At 38.5% G+C, this 22699-nt stretch overlaps 1 protein-coding gene across 2 annotated transcripts in view; it reads right to left on the bottom strand.

Moving 5' to 3' along the window:
• Positions 1-412: 412 nt before the first annotated feature.
• Positions 413-22699, bottom strand: part of pigg (phosphatidylinositol glycan anchor biosynthesis class G) — a 127222-nt gene continuing 104935 nt past the window's right edge. For both annotated transcript variants that reach the window (XM_059346139.1, XM_059346140.1), the window contains exons 12-13: positions 10093-10256; positions 413-1918 (exon numbers count right to left, since the gene is read on the bottom strand). In XM_059346139.1, the coding sequence (XP_059202122.1) occupies positions 1696-1918; positions 10093-10256 (387 nt within the window). In that variant the 3' untranslated portion in view covers positions 413-1695. The remainder of the gene's footprint in view (positions 1919-10092; positions 10257-22699) is intronic.

Raw genomic sequence — 22699 nt, 5'->3', positions numbered from 1 at the left:
CTATATAATTAGTCGACTGGCGTTTTCACATCTTGACTTGCCAAAGCATGTACAGGGTTTGGCAATGTCTTTCAAATCGTTGGCTAGTTAAAAAGATCTACATCCTGTCTTTTCCTCAATGAAAAATGTCATAAAGGAGAATTCACAAAGACTTGGAAAAAGACAACCATGGTGCTCAGAGATTCTGACTGCACTGACAGTAGGCTCTGTAATTATGCAATAGAGGATGTAATTGATGTGTGTCTGCCCTGGGGAAGCTACAATGTTCAGAAGAAATACATCTTAGATATTTTGCCCTGTATTTTCTTTTATAATCGTGAAAAATATACTTCATTATCAAGGTTGGATTAGAACTTAAAAAAGCAATATTGGCTTCCAGTAGGCACTGGCAGACTCAGGATGTTTGAGGGGCAAGGGCGAAAAAAATGAAAAGGGCACCAGTGCACTTCATCATGTTTAATCGACAACAAGGGGCATCTAAGAGGGCACTTTCGCTGCGTTCTCTTTTAAACATTGGGGCACCAGGGGGGCATAACCCCCACAAGTCCACCAGTGCCAGTTGGGCAAGGTGATAAGACAATAATGTTAATTAACTCAATATTTTTCTTGATAGAATGTAACATTTGTTCAATACACCAAGAGAGGTGGGCACTTATGCACATTAAAAGCTAGTTGCCATCCACCATTGAACAGAAGAAGATAAACGGTTTATCATGTTGCTGCCAGACAGGCTTGTTGTAAATAAGTGGATTACTAAAAATAAGTGAAATTAAAGTAGGTGAAATAAGCTAGCAAGCAGTCAAAAAAGTGTCCCTCCTGTCCTGTCATATTTATCCTCATGAATCCCAATTTGCATGATTGTATAAAAATAATTGTTAATCTAACTACCAATTGTTGTGTTGCTCTAAATGCTGCTGCTGCATGGACTTGTGGGACGGCCTTATGTCCTTTCCTGTGGTAAAGGACGGACCAGGGTTAGGGTTAGTGTACGCCACAGGAGATAAAGGAGAGAAAGGAAGCACTGAGGCATTCAGACAGTTGGACCAGCTCTTATCATGGCTGCCACTTAGATGCTTCCAGGTCATTTCACTCAGTTAGGAAAAAGACTGTTCGACTGCAGCCCTATTGAGTTTGGTGACCTCATGTAATTGGCAGCACTGCTCAGCCAAACTCCCACCTAACTTCTAATCAGGTAGAATAATTGAAAACACCTGTGAGGATGCAGACCTTTACTAAGCTGTTGAGAACAGTTAAACTCCCAGCACCCAAACATCACATTTATAAGTCAATCAATTATGCATGTAACCAAATCATCAAACTCTGCATTATTGCAGCTCACAGTCCCTGAGGTAGGCTAACATATTGAATGTATATATTAAAAAAAGGGTTTTTCTTTCAAAAATCTTCTTTATGTCATTACACTTTTATTAATTTTTCCTTGGAAAGAATTAAATATTCAAATAGACGGCTGAAAAATACATTGTAGTTTAGCTTTTTCAGAGTGTTTCCTTGCAAACCAAACAAACAGAGTCCAAAGGAAGGAGCCTTTGTGAAGCATCTGTTCACATATTGTGAACAGATCAGTATACTACACAGTGAGGGTAAGCATATTGCAGTGTGCACCAGTCTGAAAGTCTTACTCACAGTCTGTGACCCTTTGACTTCCCCTAAGGGAAGATGTGCGTCTTTGGCCCCCTAAGACTTACTGGAACTGTGGCTTTGCTCCATCGTATTGAAGAAGAGACAGACTCCTGCAGTCAGCAGCAGGTGCATAGACTCATACAGTAATTTGGGTGAAAAGACGCTCCATATGAAGAGATGGTACCGCAGAGCAGTTACCAGCACAATGTAGGCTGCAGCTGGCACAGACCTCAGCAGGGCCAAACAGTAGCAGCCATGGCCGAGTGCAACCGGGCTCCTGCAGAGAGGAGAAGGATTCATCAGAGAGGAGGAAAGCAGAGAGGAAAGCAGACGACTCCGCCGCTGCGAAGAACTTCCTGTCGAGCAGAAAACTTTATTTGTGAACTAAGGTCACCCTAAGCTGCTTTATGTTTTCCAAAAGATGATGTCAAATCAGTAAAGCTGCAGATTGTTTGATGATTCATAGCAACATTTGCACATTTTGGAGTTTTTACCTTACACATGTACCCAGGAGAGAAGTCTGATCCAATTATCTTCTCACAATAATACGGATTGCTGGCAAATTGTGATAAAGAAGTTAATGACTTTAAAACCTGCATGATGGGAGGGGGGGTGCAGTGAGGAGATTAGGAGATGATGATGTAAAACCAAACACACACGGATACACAAAGACTTGTGTACACTAGACTTCATCTCTGACGCACTGAAACACATGCGTAGATTGGTTCATTCAAACAGGCAGAGTCCCAGCTGAGGGGGAGTTACTTCAAGCCTTTTCCCAAGACAAGAGAAGTAGGAGACATGGGAAGAAGTCCAGCTTGGAGGTGGAGATTCAATGAAAGGGCCAGTTAAAACACACACACGTACACAACCACGTCAAACACTAAACAATAATCAATAAGCTTTTTTGAATGCAACAATTCAATACTGTGGCACACAGGAAAAAGAGCCTCATTCAGGGAGACAGAAAGGAATCAATAATAATGGATTTAACAATATTACTAACTTGCACAACAACATCTGCGTAGTAAGAGTCTCTTACACTTTACAGAAACTTACACTTTAAAAACTCTTGTATGTCTAAGATGTGCATATATGTATATGTTTATATATGTATTGCGAATATATGTGTATGTACATGTGTGTATGAATACATATCATAGACTGTATATAAATATGGTAGACACAACAGATCCCCAAAAGGGTCGATGCTAAACCAAACACCGAATGGTGGCAGTAAACAAACCATAAACAAACAACCACCGTTCGGGAACTGGGATCTAACATCTACCCCCCAAAAGAGAAGCCAGAACATCTTGATCGCCCCCTGGTGGCTGGCTGCAGTTCATGTCATAAGCCCTACCCCCTCCATGTTAGCGAATGACATGGGCCAAAACAAAAACTCAAAGTACACAACAACAAAAATTTCCCCAAATATGGTTTCTGTCATTTTAGGTCGTTCTTATCATACTGATGTTTGTTCAAGTCTTAATTTTTCTGATTAGTTTGGTTTTAATTAGTTCTTTTATCCAATTAAACTGGAGTGCAACGTCATTGTTGGCAGCTACAATTGATGTTTGTGTTTGGATGATATCTCAATACCGTGACTCCACCAACCGATCACTACATATCGTCATTAGTGCAAGAAGGCAGCGCCTGTATCTGGAATATTTTGGCTACTATTTTTGTACAGGAGTAGGCTGAGATGCATCGTCCATATTTATATACAAAGGTGCATATGTATGCATAGGTGCATGTGAGTATGTCAGGCACTAAGTTCCAGCAGGGGGCGCTAAGTTTGGCTGCAAAAAATTCTGTCCATTCATTTCAATGCAAAATGAGAAAACTTCTCATTTGATTCATTACCTCAGAATTTTTTTTTAGGGTAACACTACATCAGGAGAGAAGCAGAACAATGCGTATCCATGGCAATGTGTCAATAAAGTTATATATAACGTTATATATATATAAAAAAGGATGTTTAGCAGTTTGGTCTCATAACTTTGACCCTTTCACTGTATTTTCACTTAATGACAGTTAATTTGAACATTTTGTTCAGTAAAAATGTCTTGTTCAGTGTTTGGTTGGACTAACAGACACTCCAAGGAGTCGCTGCTGAGTTTTCTGAGGTCAGTAACGTACATTTGTTTTTGTTTTTTGCTAGCCAAAACTAACATCCAGTTAATGCTCCAGTTAATGCTAACATGAATTAGCAGCAGCTTCTCTCAGTCAGGTTGAGGTGTAGAGAGGCTGTAGTCGGTGATCAGATCCCTCTCGCTCCTCCACAGTCCAGATATGGTCTGCTCTCCGTATTGGAAACAAGATGGAGATTCAAGATGGCGACGAGTGTAATGCTGAACTCGATGCTTCCAACAGGCCACAAACCACTGGGTGATGTCACGGTCACGGTCACTACGTCCATTATTTATATACAGTCTATGGTGTATGTACAATAAAGAGCCTACTACATGGGAATGCTGTGCTTCTGTAGCCTTAGACCAGGGTTTATCCCAGGACATGGGTATCCGCAATGAACGGACTCATGTCGCCATGACTACTTAGATGAAAAGGGATGAAGTTGGTGAGTGTAAAATGGCCTGAGCTAAGTTAAGCTGTTAATTAAAGGTGAGTGTTTTAAAAACAGCTAAGTTTATTTCCGTGTCCTACCTCAAAGGGCTACTAAAATATTAATGTGCGACCCTTTGGAAACCAGTTCTCTCAGTGAGGAAGAGCGACATCTATGACATCTTGTCTAATTCACAGTTTTATAACGATTTGAGGAGATAAAGAAGCTAATCTATCTTAACTTTAGCTTGATGTTGTTTATCCATGGTGTGGTTGGAAGAAGAGAAAATCATTGTCAATCAACTTGACAAAACTGAAAAATAAGTATATTTTGGTCCAAATTAATTTTGTTTTTCTGCCGTCATAAATGTGCAAAAGAAGACAATATGAGCAAAATGAAGGATAACTGACGCACTTGCAGACAGAATGGAAAGCAATGTTGTCCTTCAGTACTTTGTGTTACAATAAACCATTTCACTTTTGAGCTCACAAAGCAGCACCTGCACAAGAGACCACCTGTCTGTCACCAGCTTCATAGCACCAAACAGAAAAAAACAGAATGGCCTGAATGCTTTTTACCATCTGCATTTATGTCAGAATATCTGACTCTTTAGAGACAGTATTAGCGATAGTCATTAAGTGAAGTGGTGTTGATGGGTCTCTTCTGATTGGCCAGTTTAGAAGGTTTTCAGTGATTATGTGCACTAAAACAATGAAAACATTCCCTTTGCCTTAAGTAGAGTTTGACTGTGTCAAGGGAGACCCGTTGAAAAGCTATTGATCAAAGTCCATTTCCAGTACTTGCCTTGTGGTCGAGCTGCTGATGGTGCAGAGTGAATTCTTAATGCGCGGCTGTATATGAGACTATTTTAGAGTTTCATTTGTCACAATGTCTCTGAGTGTCTGAGTGCACATTACAGGTGGGGCTTCTGTAAAAAGCACCACTCTATGAATAATAACAACAGAGAAAGATGTTGACGTAATGTGATGGTAGCTTGAGTGGCATTATAGAACGAGGCTGAAGTCCCTGCAGTGGCCTCTAGAGGCTGCTGTGTTCACTGCAGTAACAGTATGAACTAACTAACAGTATGAAAGTGATAGGCAGACCAAACAAAATACAGGTGTTATGGCTATTTCAGAGGGTTAAACCTATGGATTAAATAAAAGATGTGGACATAGCCACATGATGTCACCCATTGGTTTGTGGACTACTATTATGAAGCATCAAGTTTGGCATTTTGGCGGTCGCCATGTTGGTTTTTTGGAGCCAGAAGTGACCATATCTGGACAAAAGGGAGGAGCTGAGGAGGAGCGAGTGATGGGTCTCATTGAGAACTTGTTTAGCAAGGTGCAGCCATATTTCTGTAATACTTTGGCTATAAAAAACAGGCTCAAAACAAGTTATACTCACTGGAAAAAACAGCCAACTCCAAAAGGTGTCTTAGTAGGTGTCCAAAATGTTCCAATTAACAATGATAGACTATGAGCACACCATTAAAGCGTGAAAGTTCTATGACATAATCAGGGATGACACCAAAAAACAATCTTACAGCTATTTAACTCAGTGCCATTGTTACATATTGCACTTCTATACTGATTTACAATGCGCACAAGAGTGTCAATAAATCCCAAAATGAACATTGTGCTGTAATAAGGAAGACTTGAAACTAAAGATTGAGACCATAAACTCATTAGGAAAATGTTAACTGAGGTAATAAATCAAGTGAGAAGTAGGGTCATTTTGCCATAGACATCTAAACAATCGGGCATTTTTAGGCAACCAGTGAAGTTGGTCCCCTGCTGGTCATTAGATAAAATGCAGGAATAAGGCACTTCAGCATTGTCTTCACACTAACTCATTTTCTCTCATATACAATCTATGGGGGAATCGTAGGCCAAGACTAAAGTTCTTGCAGTGGCCTCCAGAGCCAGTCAGTGCAGCCCAATATATATAAGTGATGTGCAGACCAAACAACATATAGTGATTTGGCTTTTCAGAGGGTAAAACCACAGTGAATCACAGTCTCCACCATCACTTCCCATAATGATCGGCTTGCGGGCAGATCACTTACACTGTTGTGTAAATGCGATTTACCGCCTGCTTGCACTGCTGTTGCATTTTTGCTTAATCAGTGAAAGAGATCAATGATTGAGCTGCGTTGCGTCTACATTTGTTTTTATCATATGTTACATTTTAGGATGGAGTTTGAACTTTTTTCCTCAGGTATGATGTTATTATTACTTTCTGTGGAGTGATTTCCCCTTGCTGCTGTATGTGAGATCCTGTCATGTTTCTCACAAGGGGTTTCTGCTTCTTGTAGAAATGAATGCCAAAGCTTTGCTTCAATCTTAGCTTGGCTTCACTTTTCATTTGTAACACCTCTACAGGGAGATGAAGGAGGTCTCTATAATAACCTTGGAAACATGAAGGCTGAGGTTTTGACAATGCCTTTTCATGGATCAAACGTTTTGGTCAAAGGAACATTTTCCCCTCATTGTAGTGCTTAATGAAAGGGTGACAGGTCACCGACATCACAGAGTCATTCTAGGAGGACCTTTAATGTTCAAATCACATCTAATATCAGGACAGCCAGGAGCTGTTCGGCTCCTAAGTATTAGATGGACAAATCAAATCAAAATCAACTTTGTCATCTCCGAGCTCTGCCGCGAGCAGCACAAAAAAGGTTTAAGATGAGAAGAACTTTTTAATCAGAGTCTGGCTAAACTACTGAAATGTTAAACTCATCATATTCAAATGTGGTATCAAAGATTATTAAGAATACAAATCATGCATGGTATACACTCCCTCCGCTGTCTTATTTCAATGGAACCTTTGTGCTAACCAAATTAAAACTATTTTTTACATAAAGTAGTGACTTTTTAATCACAAAGCTGCAGCTTTAGATATGTCTATCCATGCATTTCTGTTTCTGGCATTTAAACAACAGAGGCACGTTAACTCCTTTTGTACAAACACCACCCTTTTGTCCACATTAAAAAAGAGCATTTTACTTTTGGCTCCATCAGCAGGGCAGCTGTTGCCCAGCCACAGAGCTCATCACTCAGCACTGTGCAGGGGGCATCATGCTGAGGGGAAGCTGGAGTTATTGGCTGCATTCGCACACATACAGCAACCCAGCTACTGGCCTCCCTCCAGTCGAGGTCTTACACAGGTTAAGCTGTTTACATGCATCTTTGATACCCTGTGAGCGAGTCTCCTCATTGCCGTGAGTAAACCAATTAACAAATTGTTTCTATGCATCCGTACTGTCCCACCCACAGAGAGGAGTCAGAGCGAAAAATGTAGCAGACTCTCTGAAATAACTGTACAAGTGATGATGCTGTGTGGAGGAGCTGGCACCGTCGATAGAAACCAAAGTAAAACAGAGTAGCATGTTGATATTAAATTATACCAACGTCTGGCTGCACTATCAGATGAGCTCAGGAACCCCTGCATTGGCACCACCTGCTCCAAATGTCTCATTAATTATACCAGTGTACATTGTATATATAAGTGTATGTTGTTACCATTGTTATTTTTATAGAGCAAAATTATTTGGATTGTCTTGAAATGTAACTTTCTACTAATACCACCAGACATTTCAACCATTTCTGTGACTTACAGCCAACTAATTCAACTTCTCTGCTCATTTGCTAACACACTAACTCATACAACCAACCTATGAGCTCCGTGATGGGCAGCTAACTGGCTGTTGTAAATAAACAACCCCGAAAACTTTCTGTTTTGCCTGACCGCCGGATGTCAGCCCTACACACGGGTGTGTATGTGACTGACTGACTGACTGACTGAGAGATTTGTTCAGCCTGTTTCCATTTTTTTAATCACGTTGTCATTGGCCTCATAAGGACAGTGCTTTTACAACACTAATTTCGTTTCAAAGGTTATTATTAGGGCCTGAGCACAGAGTGGTGCAAAAGCGGTAATGTTCCACTAGGAGCAAGATGTGAGCTCCTCGTATAAATTCTATGTGTGCAAACCACACTGACTCTGTCTTCCATTGCATTAAGTGAAGCGTAATCCGCACAGACAGCTGTTGAAATCACAAAAAAATCCTTCTGTACATATGTTTTGACCTTATTAACAGCATGTTAATTGATTACTCAAGACTCCCGGTCTGTTTGTGAACTCCTCTCTCACTCACTGCAGTAGTGGCCACTCACTTTCTGTCAGTGACTACGCTTTGATTAAAGTTTAAACCTAGTGTCTGGGTTCACCTTGTATGTTTAATGTGCTAAATTGTGGCAAAATTGTGAAAAACTGTTTATACAATGCATGACTGTAAAACATAGGCCAGACCAGGTAGTAAATGCTTCCTGTATGTAGCTGAGTGGATCTGCCATCACCAGGTTGACTGACAGCAGAAATTTACTGACATTTTCTGACTTACTGATTATTTTTCATTATGGCTTCATGGGAAGAAATCGACATGTTTGTATATATTGATTGATTAAGCGAGTGAGGGGAATCTGCTGGTAAACCAAAACAGACCAATAGTCTTGATCAATTATTATGTATGTGGTTAATAAGTTGAAACAGATATACAGGGGGATATTTGTGTGATTTAAATAGCTGTCTATGCAGAAAACGCTTCACTAAATGCCACAAAAATAGACTTGACATACAAAAAAACACGGGGAGTCTCAGTGAGATGAGCGTCTCACGCCCTCATTGGGGATTGACACATTTTATAAAATGTAGGACACATTAGTGACAGACGAGGGGTTAATTATATCATTATCATATTATTACTTGTTTGTATTAAAGGGAAAAAAGCATACAATTACTAATATCTAAAATATTCACACCATAGACACTACCATTAACTATTCGTCCCTATTAAATCACAATCACCAAATGTGGTCAGCTAGAAACTAGGTTTAGATCTAGTCTTGTTTATATCCTGACATACACATATACAGTCATGGAAAAAATGATTAGACCACCCGTGTTTTCTTTAATTTCTTGTTCATTTTAATGCCTGGTACAACTAAAGGTGCATTTGTTTGGACAAATATAATGACAACAACAACAAAAAAACTCCCAAGAGTTTAATTTATGATATGACATCTTGCCATTTCCATGTTTTTCTTGATGAAAACCAAAATCAATATATGTAATAATAACCATAAAAATGTACCAAATAATAACCAAAATCATTATCAAGAAAACCATGGAAAATGTCTAGGTATCAGCTCTTAAATTAAACTCTTATGAGCTATTTTTGTTGTTGTCCTTATGTTTGTCCAAAGACATGTACCTTTAGTTGTACCAGGCATTAAAATTAACAAGAAATTGAAGAAAACAAGGGTGGTCTAATATTTTTTCACATGACTGTATATGTGTATATGTCAGGATATAAACAAGACTAGGTCTAAACCTAGTTTCTGGCTGACCACATTTGGTGATTGTAATTTAATAGGCAATGTGTTACACAAATAGTTAATGGTAGTGTCTATGATGTGAATATTTTAGATATTAGTAATTGTATGCTTTTTTCCCTTTAATACAAACAATATAATTAACCCCTTGTCTGTCACTAATGCATCCTACATTTTATAAAATGTGTCAATCCCCAATGAGGGTGTGAGACGCTCATCTCATTGAGACCCCCCGTGTTTTTTGTATGTCAATTCTATTTAAAAATTTTTTTTTTTTTTAAATTGTCACAATTTGGCTACAATTTACCACATTGACCATACAAGGTGAATAGATACACTAGGTGTAAACTCAGACTTGTTTAATCAAGGGATAATTTCTATTTTTGTTTGTTTGTTTTGAGAGTTAATGAGTTGAGCTTACACAGAGCCCCTGTAAACTGCAGAATAAGCCCTCAGTGCAAACCCTCCTGGTTGGATATCACTTACCGGTCTCTCTCTGCGCTGAGGTAGCAGACGAGGTGACACGCCCAGAGCAGAGGCCCTGCGTAAGTGCTGAGGGCCGTTAAGAAGATGGCAGGTGCTTCTACGTAACTTTCCAGTCCAACGAAGCCGACTGAAATGTCGACGGTGGCGATATTGTTGGAGTTGCCCTGCAGGAGCACAAAGAAATCTTATTTTAGCATCACTGTGGGTACGGAAATAACTCACCCTGTATACAGACACAAACAAGTACACACAGATCTGTGGGTGAAGCTTTGTAAGCATTTCCGAGCTAAAGAAGCAGCCCTTTGCTTTATCATCATTACTCTGAGCTTCTGGCCCCTTCCCAGCGGCCCAGTTGTTGTTTGTGTTTTCCAGTCCCTGACTGGAGCAGCACACACAGCTTTCAGTCTGGACTCTTGTTAGAGCCACTCAGGCTACTGTGGAAGTGTGCATATGCGTATGAGCCAGCACACACTTTGTTATTTAAAAAACGGTATATTTCTGGCTCATTTCACTTTCAAACCAATTTCCAGTATGTCTGGAACGAGCCAAACAAGCCTGCAGTAAACTGGAAATATTCCTTTTCCAACCTGGTTTTATTTGCTTTTTCCAAAGCTTTAGCAGATGTTATCACAGCAATGCAAACAGGATATATAGCCACATTACAAAGGCTATTTGGTTCTGTAAATGCAGCATGTATTTACACAAGGAAAATATGCCTCTGTTCAATTGTAAATAGTGCAACTCAAAAAAAGGTTAAACAGCATAAGAAAATAGTTTGTGCAGATATAAAGAAACATTTCATAGCCTTATATTTGTAAAGGATTTTTTAATTCTTGCTGTTTCATTAAGAGCTCAACTAGAATATGAGGGCTTTTATTAAATTAAATTAAACAATATTGAAATATATAAAGTTCTCTGTGCAGATCATACAGTTACAGTTAAACATCTATAAACATTATGGAGGAACTTACTGTGCCAAAAAAAGGATAACGTTTACTAGTTATTAGTAATGCTATAATTTGTCATTTTAACAGCTTTATTGTTGCACACATTATAACACTTTATAAACAAGATATTAGTATTTGTCAATCAACACCCAAATGATTTGGAAACCTCTTCGAAATTGTTGGTAAAACATCTAGAAACATAGAGACAGATCGACCAGATATTTTTAACACGCTGTTATTTGGTTAATAATTAGTTTGTAAACAACTATAAACATTATTCAGATGGTTAATAGTTTGTTTGTGTCTATAAACATTATTTGATGTTTAGTGGATAGCATTTATTGCAACTGATGATTATAATACTGGTTAAGCTGTTATAAATACTCTGTAAAGCATCTATAAACATTATTCAGATGTAATACTTTGTAAATGGTTAATAATTGGTTTGTAAGGTGTCTATAAACATTATTTGGATGCTAATATAGAGTTGCAGTTCATGTGGATGAGTGGGAACTTTAATTTAAATGTTATGAATGTAATTAATGTAATTTTACTCATAATAAATCTCTCTCCTCTCTCTCTCTGTCCTTGATTTTGTTATACTGGAAGATCTGTAAGCCAAAATGTTATTCCAATAGAAACATTATTTGGTTTATTTGCATTTTTTAATCACATTGGTATGGAACGAGCAGCTGATACGATCAGTGATATTAAATATAATTCTGGAATGAAACGGGATCAGATTTAGAAATCTGTCTCAACGTTGTGTGCCTGCAATTAATGGAGACAAATACTGAGCAGCCAGTATGAGTTTACTTTGAAACCTTGGCTCCTCCATACAGATCAGGTATACATGATGAATAATTAATGGTGAGGCACTGCTCTGTATATCCCCCTCCTGATGGATAATGTGTCATTGTACCATTCGCTATTTTACTGTGATTCTCTCATTTTACATGTTTATCTTTTATAAAGCTAAAACTGTAAATGTGAAAAAATATATTTAGAATGCCTTGTTAAATGATGATGAATAAATCATTTGTTATTCTATTAGCATCATACAGATAAATAATACTTTGTTATACAGTGGTTAATAATTGATTTGAAAACCATCTATATACATCAGGTGGATAGCTATTATAAAGTTAATGATGATTAATAATTAATAAGTGGTTTAAAGAGTCAAGTAACAATAATTTCCCAACAGAATTTTTACTGATGATCCATAAAATAGGGATTATTTCTGTAAGCTTCTACTTGTTTATAGATGCTTTACAAAGTATTTATAACAATTATAATGTATTACAATCCTCAGTTGCAACTTTATCACAGATAAATACTTGATACTTTTAGTATATAGTAGTATAATGGTATAATAAATGTTAAAATTTGAACAACAAAGTGTTTAAATAAAAAACATTATAGCATTCTAATATTAGTAAGTAATAAAGTAAACAGTATAAATGATAATTTTATCATTTTTGTTTGTTAACAGTACAATAACTAAAAGTTTAATTTACTATCAGCTTACTATTAACTAATATCTAATAATAGTTATTTTCGCTGATGTTGCAATTTCAATGTGATTCACGATATTGGAGGGAAAGATCATCTCTGTATCATTATTCTCATTTTCCTTGACAAGCATATTAAAATAATTATGGTGTCATTTTTGCGGCAAACATTTTTCAGGGTGCATACAGAAATACTTTAGTTGAATTTAAAACCTTTTTTAATACCTTCACAATATTTTTTAACACCAACACAACATTGATCTGAAACTGCTGCTGCAACCTTTCTATTTTCAGTTTTGGGGTAACTAATTATAAAGTAATAGATTACTGTTTTTTTGTTACTTTTCTGAGTAAGTAAGGGTAATAATGCTTATAATTTAAATCAAGTACCTATATCACAGTTACTTGATACTTTTTGATTCGATAGCAGCAATGACCTATACACAATTATGTGTGTGCAATTTAACCCTAACCAAGGACAAAATGATATTTCATTATGTGTAGGGAAAGCACACAGCACTTCTCCACTGCTACACTCTATCATTCTTTCTAAATGAAGGGGCACAAAATGACGGTTTAAAAAGTTATAAACAGAAAGTTTTAATGAAAGGACTTGTGTAAATAGTCAAAAGTAAAGTGACGAGTAAAGGAGTAACAAATCCATCATCATTTAAAGAGGTAACTTGCAACTAAATTACAACTGTAACCACAGAACCTCAGCTCGCAATGTTGATGCTACACACACAGTTGCCATTGTCTGTGGCTCCCGCTGTGGTCTTTTGGACACTGCTGCTGCTGGGACTTAGCTGCGGATGGTTCGAAAAATGTAATACCTTGTCAGATGACGTTTGTTACTTTTTAATGGCCTTATTTTTGGCTAATTTCATTTACTACCTTTTAAAAGCCCACGACACCCTGTTTTTTTGTCTGTAGAATATGCAATTATATACAGTTTGTAGGGTGGGAGATTTCTGCAGCACCACAATACTTCACTCAGGATCATACTTTGAAAAATATTTTGCCTTCAAATATTGCATCATTGTATATTGTGATTAGGATAAAATTTTGATTAATAAAGCGGCCCTTTTTCATAATTATGGTTATTATAAAGTCTTACAAAAGGATTCATTGAAGAATAACTTTTAGGCTAACTTTTACGGTAAAGGAGTGTAAAAGTAAAAGGGTTAGGGTTGGACACAAACACACAGACACACAGTTACAGACACACAGAGACACAAACGCACACAGAAACAAACAAACACACACACACACACACACACACACACACACACACACACACACACACACACACACACACACACACACACACACACACACACACACACACACACACACACACACACACACACAAACAAACAAACAAACAAACAAACAAACAAACAGACACAGACAGACAGACAGACAGACAGACAGACAGACACACACACACACACACACACACACACACACACACACAGAAACAAACATAGACACACACAGACAAACAGACACACACAGACACAGACACACACACACACACGCAGACACACACACACACACACACACACAAAGACACAGACACAAAGAAACACAGAAACACAGACACACAGACACACAGACACACAGACACACACACAAACACACACACACACACACACACAGCAAAGTAAGCCATGTTCGTATTTGTGCTGCTCAGGTGCTTAATCAGGTTTCTGGGTGGCACACTGAGGTTATTCACGCCTCAGAGCCGCAGCCTTCAGACAAATCAAACAAGCTGCGCCACTGAACAGCACCTCCAAGAAACGCTGTCATGTCTGCTCATATCTTTTTCCACTAAATTCAGATTGGCTCATTTACAGTATTTAATTTCATAAGGGGCGTAAGAAGTGTTAATTACATCAAGAATTCACTGTGACTGTGGCCTACGTGCTCCACCCTCCACATGCACACATGAGGAGAGAAATGTGTGGGAATCCGCAGAGAGTCTTTCTTGTTCAATCTGAATGCAATGATGATCCATGAGCGGCAACACATCAAGTTACGCTTTATTTCCCTTCTGTGCACACATCTGTGATCACAGAAGAAGAGAACATTAACAGCTGGCTCCGTTTTCAACAAACACACAGTGAATTCCAGCGAGCAGGTTGAGGGCTGCATATGGATATTTTCTACTTGTTTTCTTTCTCAGATCCTGCTGTGATCTTTCAAATGGAAGGCTTGTCATTCTGCACCATCAACAAATACATTACTTGTGAGAAAACATTAGTGCAAAAACATTATGATTGAAGATCAGATAAAATTGAAGGGTATGAATATTCCACTGGGGGGGAAATCTGAGAATTTATGTCTGCAATTTGTGTGATGAGTCGGCACCCTGCTGTCCAATTAGAGCTGTTTCTGGTGAAACGACCTGTCCAGATTCAGAAATCAGAGTGTATATTAACAGTTATATATCGTCTTTGTATACTTTTCAATTGACTAAGTGTCAAAAAGGTTTAAGTGTTTGCTATTGGTTGAATATTTTCACCTCTTTACCTTAATGTCAGAGAGCTGAAGCAGTTATCTTTGCTCTCTCTGAGCCCGTTTACACTTGGTTTTAAAATGCGTCTTGGGCAATCGATCACAAGTGATCAGCGTTAAATACAAGATGAATTGTGATCAGATCACTCAAACCCCTTGCTGAGGTGATCTAGTGTGTCTGGAAGCCTGGTAAGAGTTCTCTGATATTTTTGTTCACCCTTTTTCTCCAGTTTTTTCTTAGTTATGAAACTTAGTATTGTCTGTTTTTGTTTGGTAGATTTAATTGAATCTTATTTTTCAGTTAGTGGTTGACTTTTGTTTATTATTTTGGCCTTGGAGACCCTGATGATTAGTTGCTTACTTTTTTGTGTGGTGTTTGGTTGGTTTATCTCTGTTAATTAATTTGCATGTAAATAAATATGGTCATTGTTAAACCTAGTGTCCCAGCAGGTATTTTTCTCCATAGTTTTGGGTTTACTCTGAATTGTACTTCCTGTGTCCCTAGGCATCAAACTAAGGTTGTAACAGACACATTTGACCACATACATTTTGTGGTGTAAACCCGGATGTATTATCTTTATTATAAAGATGAAATTTGTGTCCTTAAGTTCCACTCTGTAGGCTACCACTGAGCTAAGGCTAATTTGTCATTGCAGAATTATCCACATATTGCTCAAAATAACTTAATATTTACCCTGGTGGTAGAAGCAGATCGTGGTAGGAACATCAAGGCTCGCCTTCTTTTTATTCTACAGTTGTCTGATATCTGATCAGCACGTCAGAAATAATGGATCAACATCATTGATGACCCGGACATTCTGAGCGTTTCTCTCCACATAAATTTGGTTGGAACATCAGAGCAGATTACTGCCGGTAAATTAAAGGTACTCAGTTTGGGCATGGTTCCATGTTGTTTTGTTTACATTTTTCACCGCCAACTTTTCAACCACTAAGAAATAATAGTGTGAGTAGATTTCCAGCCCTCCACCTAAGTCCACGCCCTTCTTCAAATCTGTTTGTTTTTATTTGGTCTGCTTACATTTCTGCACTGTGAAAGCAAACCATACTAAATACAAAACCAACCCAATGTATCAATTTCACTCTGATTCAGACGAACCAAACAGACTTCAGCTGTGAAAGCGCCCTAAATTTATCTAATTCTGTATGATTTAGTACCAACTTTTTTGGAATTAGGGTGTCATATGTAGAGAAGGTTGTTAAGTGCTTCTGAATTCACACCATCAGGTTTACTTGTCTGCACTCATGTTGCAACACAAACAGGCTTATTTGTGAAGGGTAAACACTCCTTGCTGATTAACTGACCATCTGGTTTTAAGACAGCGACAAATCCATAGAAAATCCATTGCAAAGTCTGACTCGTCCACCAATTCAAATAATCGAGAGAGCTGAACGCAGGTGGCCAGAACTTCTACTGTGAGACAGTTACAATTGAACTTTTATGAGGTTATTTCCCATAATCCTCAAGTGTTTTTTGTGTATCTGGCTGCCAAAGAACAAGGACAAACAAAACTGACAAAGTCTCTCTGAAAACCTCTGAAAACAGCCGAAGCAACTGTTTCTTTCTAGCCCCTACGTTAATGTCTCAGAGCTCACTGATCAGCTGATTAGATTTTAATTCAACATCAGTTTAATTGTTCTGTATGACACAAGTTTTTGTTGCAGAACAGCAAATTTAAATCACACGTGTCGGCGCTTTACAGATCCATTATGGTTACAGCTTCGTTATTACTCAAAGGTCTGTAATTACATGCCTGGGCGCCGAGGCTGAAAATTGTCTGGTGGCGGTCTATTCCCGAGCCCATCACAGTATTAATGACCCAAGGGTGATTATTAAATTGTTAGTGATGTGGAAGTTCAGCGTTGACAACAATACACATCTGAACCACATAAACCAAATATGGGTGATTCTCATGAACATGGTACAGCTCATAGCAATAATCCAAGAGCATTGAATACATATTTTCTTTGACCCTTTATATCACATACAATCTAAAGGCACTGTTTAATATGATGATATGTTTTTAAGGAATTTGAAGGTATTTTCTGACATTTTTAGAGCGACTGTGAGCTAAATTCATTACCGTAACACATTCTTAAATTTAAAAAAATCAATGAAAGGTTTTTTTTTCTTCCCTTGACTAGCACTTAAATGTGCTCAAGGGTAGCTGGTATCATCAAAATGTATTTTTATTAAAATATACACATTTTTAATGCAAACAATTCTATCATTACCGTAACATTGAAACATTTTTTCTCCTCAATTTTCATTCAGATTTTGTTCTTTATACATTGTCAAAAACCATTGTTTGATTATATTCTGTTAAATTATACATTTCAAACAAATGTATATTTATTTTAATAAAGCTTATTAAATATTTATTGTATATAAGTGTGGGGAAACCATGACATTTTTATCTGGATGCATTACAGTAATGAAATTGTGAATCAAAAATATGTTTAAAAATATAGAAAATATTATTTTAACACAAAACAATGAATTGTGCCTCATTTTGGTTATATTGTTCATTCATATAAAAGTAAAATATATTTAGTTTAATAAAGTATGTCCTTATAATCTTCACAGACATAACTTAGACTGGCTTCATGAGAATCACCCATACAGTGCCTTGCAAAAGTCTTCATCCCCCTTGGATGTTTCACCCTTTTGTTGCTTTTACACATGGAATCATGGTGGATATAATTTGGCCTTTTTAAAAAAGAATTTGCAAAAAAACCCTCTTTAATATCGTAGTGAAAACAGAATAGTATAGAATAGTATTTACAAAATAGTATAAATTAATTAAAAATATATCAGGTAAAATAAATGATTGCATAAGTATTCATCCCCAGTGTTTCCAACACATAGACCATTCTGTGGCGCACCCCCACATAATGGAGACCGACCGCCACAAAATGATTCTCTTATTTTTTTCCCCTCTCTAGGACCAGAGCTGCCAAGTGTCACGCTTTGAGTGTGACAGTCACGCAATTTAACCCATTCTCACACCACACGCCACACTTGACATTTCTCACGCTTATATTTCCCCATTCAATACTCTGTATTTATTTTTTTCATCCTAATAAACTTTCGTCCTCGCGGCTTGCCGTATCTCGAGTAACTCTGATTGACTGACCGAGATAACCAATCCCAGACCAATCCATCAGTCCTTTGTGCCTAAATCTAACCAACCGCGGAAGGCACCACGCAATATAAACCAATCAGAAGCAACGAAAGGCGGGTCTTGGCGTCTCTAACTTTCTTTCACACACAACAGCGCCGACATTTAAAACCCACTCGACGTTGCTTGAAGACAGATGGTAATTAACTACTCAATTTTGTTGACAGTTGATTCACTGTTTCTCCTTGAGTTTCCTAGTTAATATGTACTGTTTTAAGGCTGCTATAAGTCTATCACTGTCCTGTATTTGTTGCAGAGCTGTGTAACATTTATTTGCCTCTTCTCTTGACCAGTTCACACTTGAAAAAGAGACTCTAACGTTAGTCTCAATGGGCCTCATTCATGAAACGTTAGTAGATTTGTGCGTAGATTTTCACATAAAAGCCTACGCTACTAAAAACCTACTCCGGATTCATGAACGCCGCGGGAAACTCAGATCTGATCGTAAACACGTGTGTATGATCATGAATGCCAATCCATTGTAAGGTGGCAGCGCGCTCCCGGTAATCAGCAATTAGCATGAACCCCGCCCATGAATTGCTAATGACCACCATATAAGGAGGTGTGTAGAGGCATCCTGTCGACCTGTCAGTCATGGCACAAAGAAAAAAAGAACGAGAAAGAAAAAAGAATTTTTCCGAAGCGGAGATTGAAATTATTTTGGGAGAAGTGGAGTCCAAAAATTTTTTTTATTTTCATCTGTTAGTAGTGGTGTGACAGCTCCTGTGGTGTCTGCGGGCTGGCCAGTGGGGTCATAAGCCACGGCGTCAGTGGGTAACCCCTATCCCCTATGGATATAGAAGGGTAAGTCCATATATAACACACACATGTGATTATGCAGGCTATATTCTTACCAATGAGCCAGCCGTCTCTCACAGCTCCATCCTCCAAACGCGTGCCAACTGCGCAATTACGCAGGATGAATGCGTAATACGTCCCACCGGGCCACCGTGCCACAACGTTTAACAACACACACTTTGCGTCACAGATCAGTTGCACATTCACGGAATGAAAGTTTTTCCGGTTAATGTAAGCAAATGCATCACCGGATGGAGCCTTGATGCGTACGTGTGTGCAGTCTATGGCACCGATAACACCTGGCATGTTTGCAACTGCACTGAACCCCTGCATTACTTCTGTCTGCCGTTGTGCGCCATATGGAAATTGGATATACTCTGGCATTAATTTAATGATACCTCTGAGAACTGCAGGCAGGATGCGGCTCATGGATGGTTGCGAAATGCCGGACCTGTCACCTATCTCCCGCTGGAACGTCCCTGTGGCTAGGAAGCCAAGCACAGATAGCACTTGTAGGTGTGCAGGGATGGCATGGCTGCGTTTTGTTGGCCTCGTCAGATTAGGCTCCATAATGTTGCATAAATGCAACAGAATTGGTCTCGGTAGTCTGAAACGACTAATCAACCATTCATCATTCTCAGCCAACAGATCTGCCCGATCCCTGAAGTACCGCTCTCTCCAAATAGCGCCTTGCGCCAAATCATGTAGAAGTGCAAGTTCAGCCATGGTTACCATTAACTAGGACTGAGGGCCTTTTATACTGTGGGAGGTTTAATTAGAATTGATCCAGATATGGTAATGGTTTACATCCTTTTTGTGATTTTATTATTAGCCTATATTTTTATTATCATCATTTAACATGTAGAAAATAGCGCGTAATCTATTGAGTCAATTTACATAGATAATTCACAATTATGAGTTTAATCTGAATCTTAATCCCGCCAATTGCCAACTAATTTAACTAAATATGTTATATTTTTAATCGTTTGTCATGTTTATATCACATGTTTCAAAGGCATCTGCGTATTGTGTACATAACAGAACGCATTATGAATTAAAATTGTAATTTCCAACAGTGACAAGCATTATTTATATGCGTTCTTAAATTTACACAAGCACTACGTGTGGTCAGCAGCATGTGTAGATTTTGTTAGTAGCTACGAAAAGATCGGAGCTACTAAAATATTGATGAATGCGGAGATGCACGTAAATTTCCGTCTGCGAACGGTTTACACACAAATTCGTTCTGCTCGCGTTTCATGAATGAGGCCCTGTGTGTGTGTGTGTGTGTGTATGTCAGAGTTACAGACTTGTGAATATCAATTTAGACCCCTCTAAAGCAGTGTTTCTCAAAATTCTAAATTTCAAGGTCTATCCTTAACTCTGAAAGTGTACAAATGGAACCAAATTAGCTTTATTGGCATGAATGGTATCAACCTTTGTTGCCAAAAGCAGAACATACATACAGACATGCAATTCAATTACAATACAATTAATACAATACATTAAATATTAATACAAACATATTAAATATTTTACATTAAATATATTTCATATTAAATCTCTCTCCTTCTCGCTCTCTCTCTCTTTTGGCAAACATGGCGGAAGGCGGAGCAGACACGCCCATAGACAAATAGACGCAGCATCGGCTGCTGTGACGTGAGAAATTCGGCCGCCATCTTGGAGTGGTGATCCGCTCCACTCAGTGTAATTAGTTTGACAGGAGCATATAACTGTCAGCGCATTTAATTAATCTTACCTCACTGAATAACTGATTTTCACGCGTTTTTTTGTCATACGTGTAGCTATGATAAAGGACACATGTTTTGGCATGTCTTATTATTCATAGTTGGCTTAACAGTAATTGAATATTCTTATATGCTATAAGTGACCAGACGTCTGAGATAAAAAAAAAAAAGACACAAAATAACTAAAAAAAATCACACAAAATGACAGAAAAAAACCTAAATTACTTTTAAAAAAAAAGAAAGAAAGTGACAGAAAAAAAGACACAAAATTACTAAAAAAGACTAGCCTGGCTAACACCAGACCAAATCTCATTGGAGATTAGGTCTGGACACCTACAATGTATTTCTCCGTAGAGGAGGTGTGGTTTACGATCCTCCGGAGCCGTTTATTGGACGCTTAGAATGTCTATCAAAGCGTCTGTAGGTAGCTCTTAGCCAATCAGATCAGTTATACCAGATGACGTAGTAGAGCAACAGAGATGGATGTTTGTTGTGTGTGTGTCTGTGAGAGAGTGTTGTTTGCTGCTTTGCTTCTCCAGTTCTCGCTTTCTGCAAGATTATTTATTTTCACGCTTTATTCCCCCTCATGTCATTCAGCCACACACATCCACTGATTTTATGGGCAATAAACAAGCTGCTGCGGGTCTCTGGGGGCTCCGCTGTCCCCCGATTCGGAGCGAGATCACCGGCGGTGACCGGCAGTCTCGCCGGCTCGACGCAACGAGCCGCAGAAACCGCCCGTGCGGCGCTAATAGTCCCGCTACCGGTGATCTCGCTACGAGCCGGGGGACAGCGGAGCTGCCGAGAGACCTTTCGCCTTTCAACTTTCGCTCTAAACAATTTAAAACACCATCTACAGCTAAAGAGAGTTTCGCGTCTGCAGCAGCCATGTTGGATCCGGAAAGCTTCCAAGTGCCGAGTAGTACGCGTCATCGTCTCACCGTCCCTCCCCGCTCTGTGATTGGATCCCTAAAACAGGGCTAAGATAATCGCCTCGTTTCCAGACCGTCTGGAGGTTCGAAATCAAATTCGAGCGCGCAAGGCAGTCTGGGTATACCCAGGCTAAAAAAAGACACAAAATGACAGAAAAAACCTGAATTACTTTTAAAAAGACACAAAATGACCTAAAAAAGTCACAAAAAAACAAAAAGACACAAAATAACTAAAAAGGACACAAAATGACAAAAAACTAAATTACTTAAAAAAGACACAAAATGACAAAGAAGACACAAAATGACAGAAAAAAGACACAAAATAACTAAAAAGGACACAAAATGACCAAAAAAAAGACACAAAATAACTAAAAAAGACACAAAATGACCAAAAAAAGTGCCAAGGGAAAGAGAGAAAGATGGCCTATATTTTACATTTTGTTGTCCAAGTAGCTGTTACTTTGTTCAGTGACAATAAAGTTCAATCTAATCAATTCTAATGACTGTTGATTGAGGGTGTGTGGTGGCAGCGGGGCTCAATGGGTGCTCAGCAGCCCTAAAGCTCTGACCCTCGACTCGCCCCTGGCCGCTGGCATGTAGGTGAGGACATCAGTCTTAAGGAATAAATCGACGTTAAAAGGCCAAAGTCATCATGGTGCTAGAGTCTCACTCTTGTCATTTTCTGAAACTTGGCAGCCCTGCTAGGACATTAAAAAAACTTAGCCTACGCACAGAAGACACCGCATTCACATCAATAAATAAATGTTTTACAATGAACCGGGCCGATCTCAGAGCTGTTAAGACTCTCCGGTAACGTTAAGGCATATTGAATGATTGCCGCAAATGCCGTTAACGGGACAAGAGCAGTCAAAACGGCTGCTTCAAGCTAGCTACATCGAGGGTAGGTTCGCTTCCTGTTTTCAAAGTAAAAGCACAAATTCTATCGTT

The sequence above is a fragment of the Centropristis striata genome, chromosome 12 (assembly GCF_030273125.1).
Source record: "Centropristis striata isolate RG_2023a ecotype Rhode Island chromosome 12, C.striata_1.0, whole genome shotgun sequence".
In the NCBI taxonomy this organism is placed as follows: domain Eukaryota; kingdom Metazoa; phylum Chordata; class Actinopteri; order Perciformes; family Serranidae; genus Centropristis; species Centropristis striata.
This window is presented reverse-complemented; position numbering and strand designations above follow the sequence as displayed.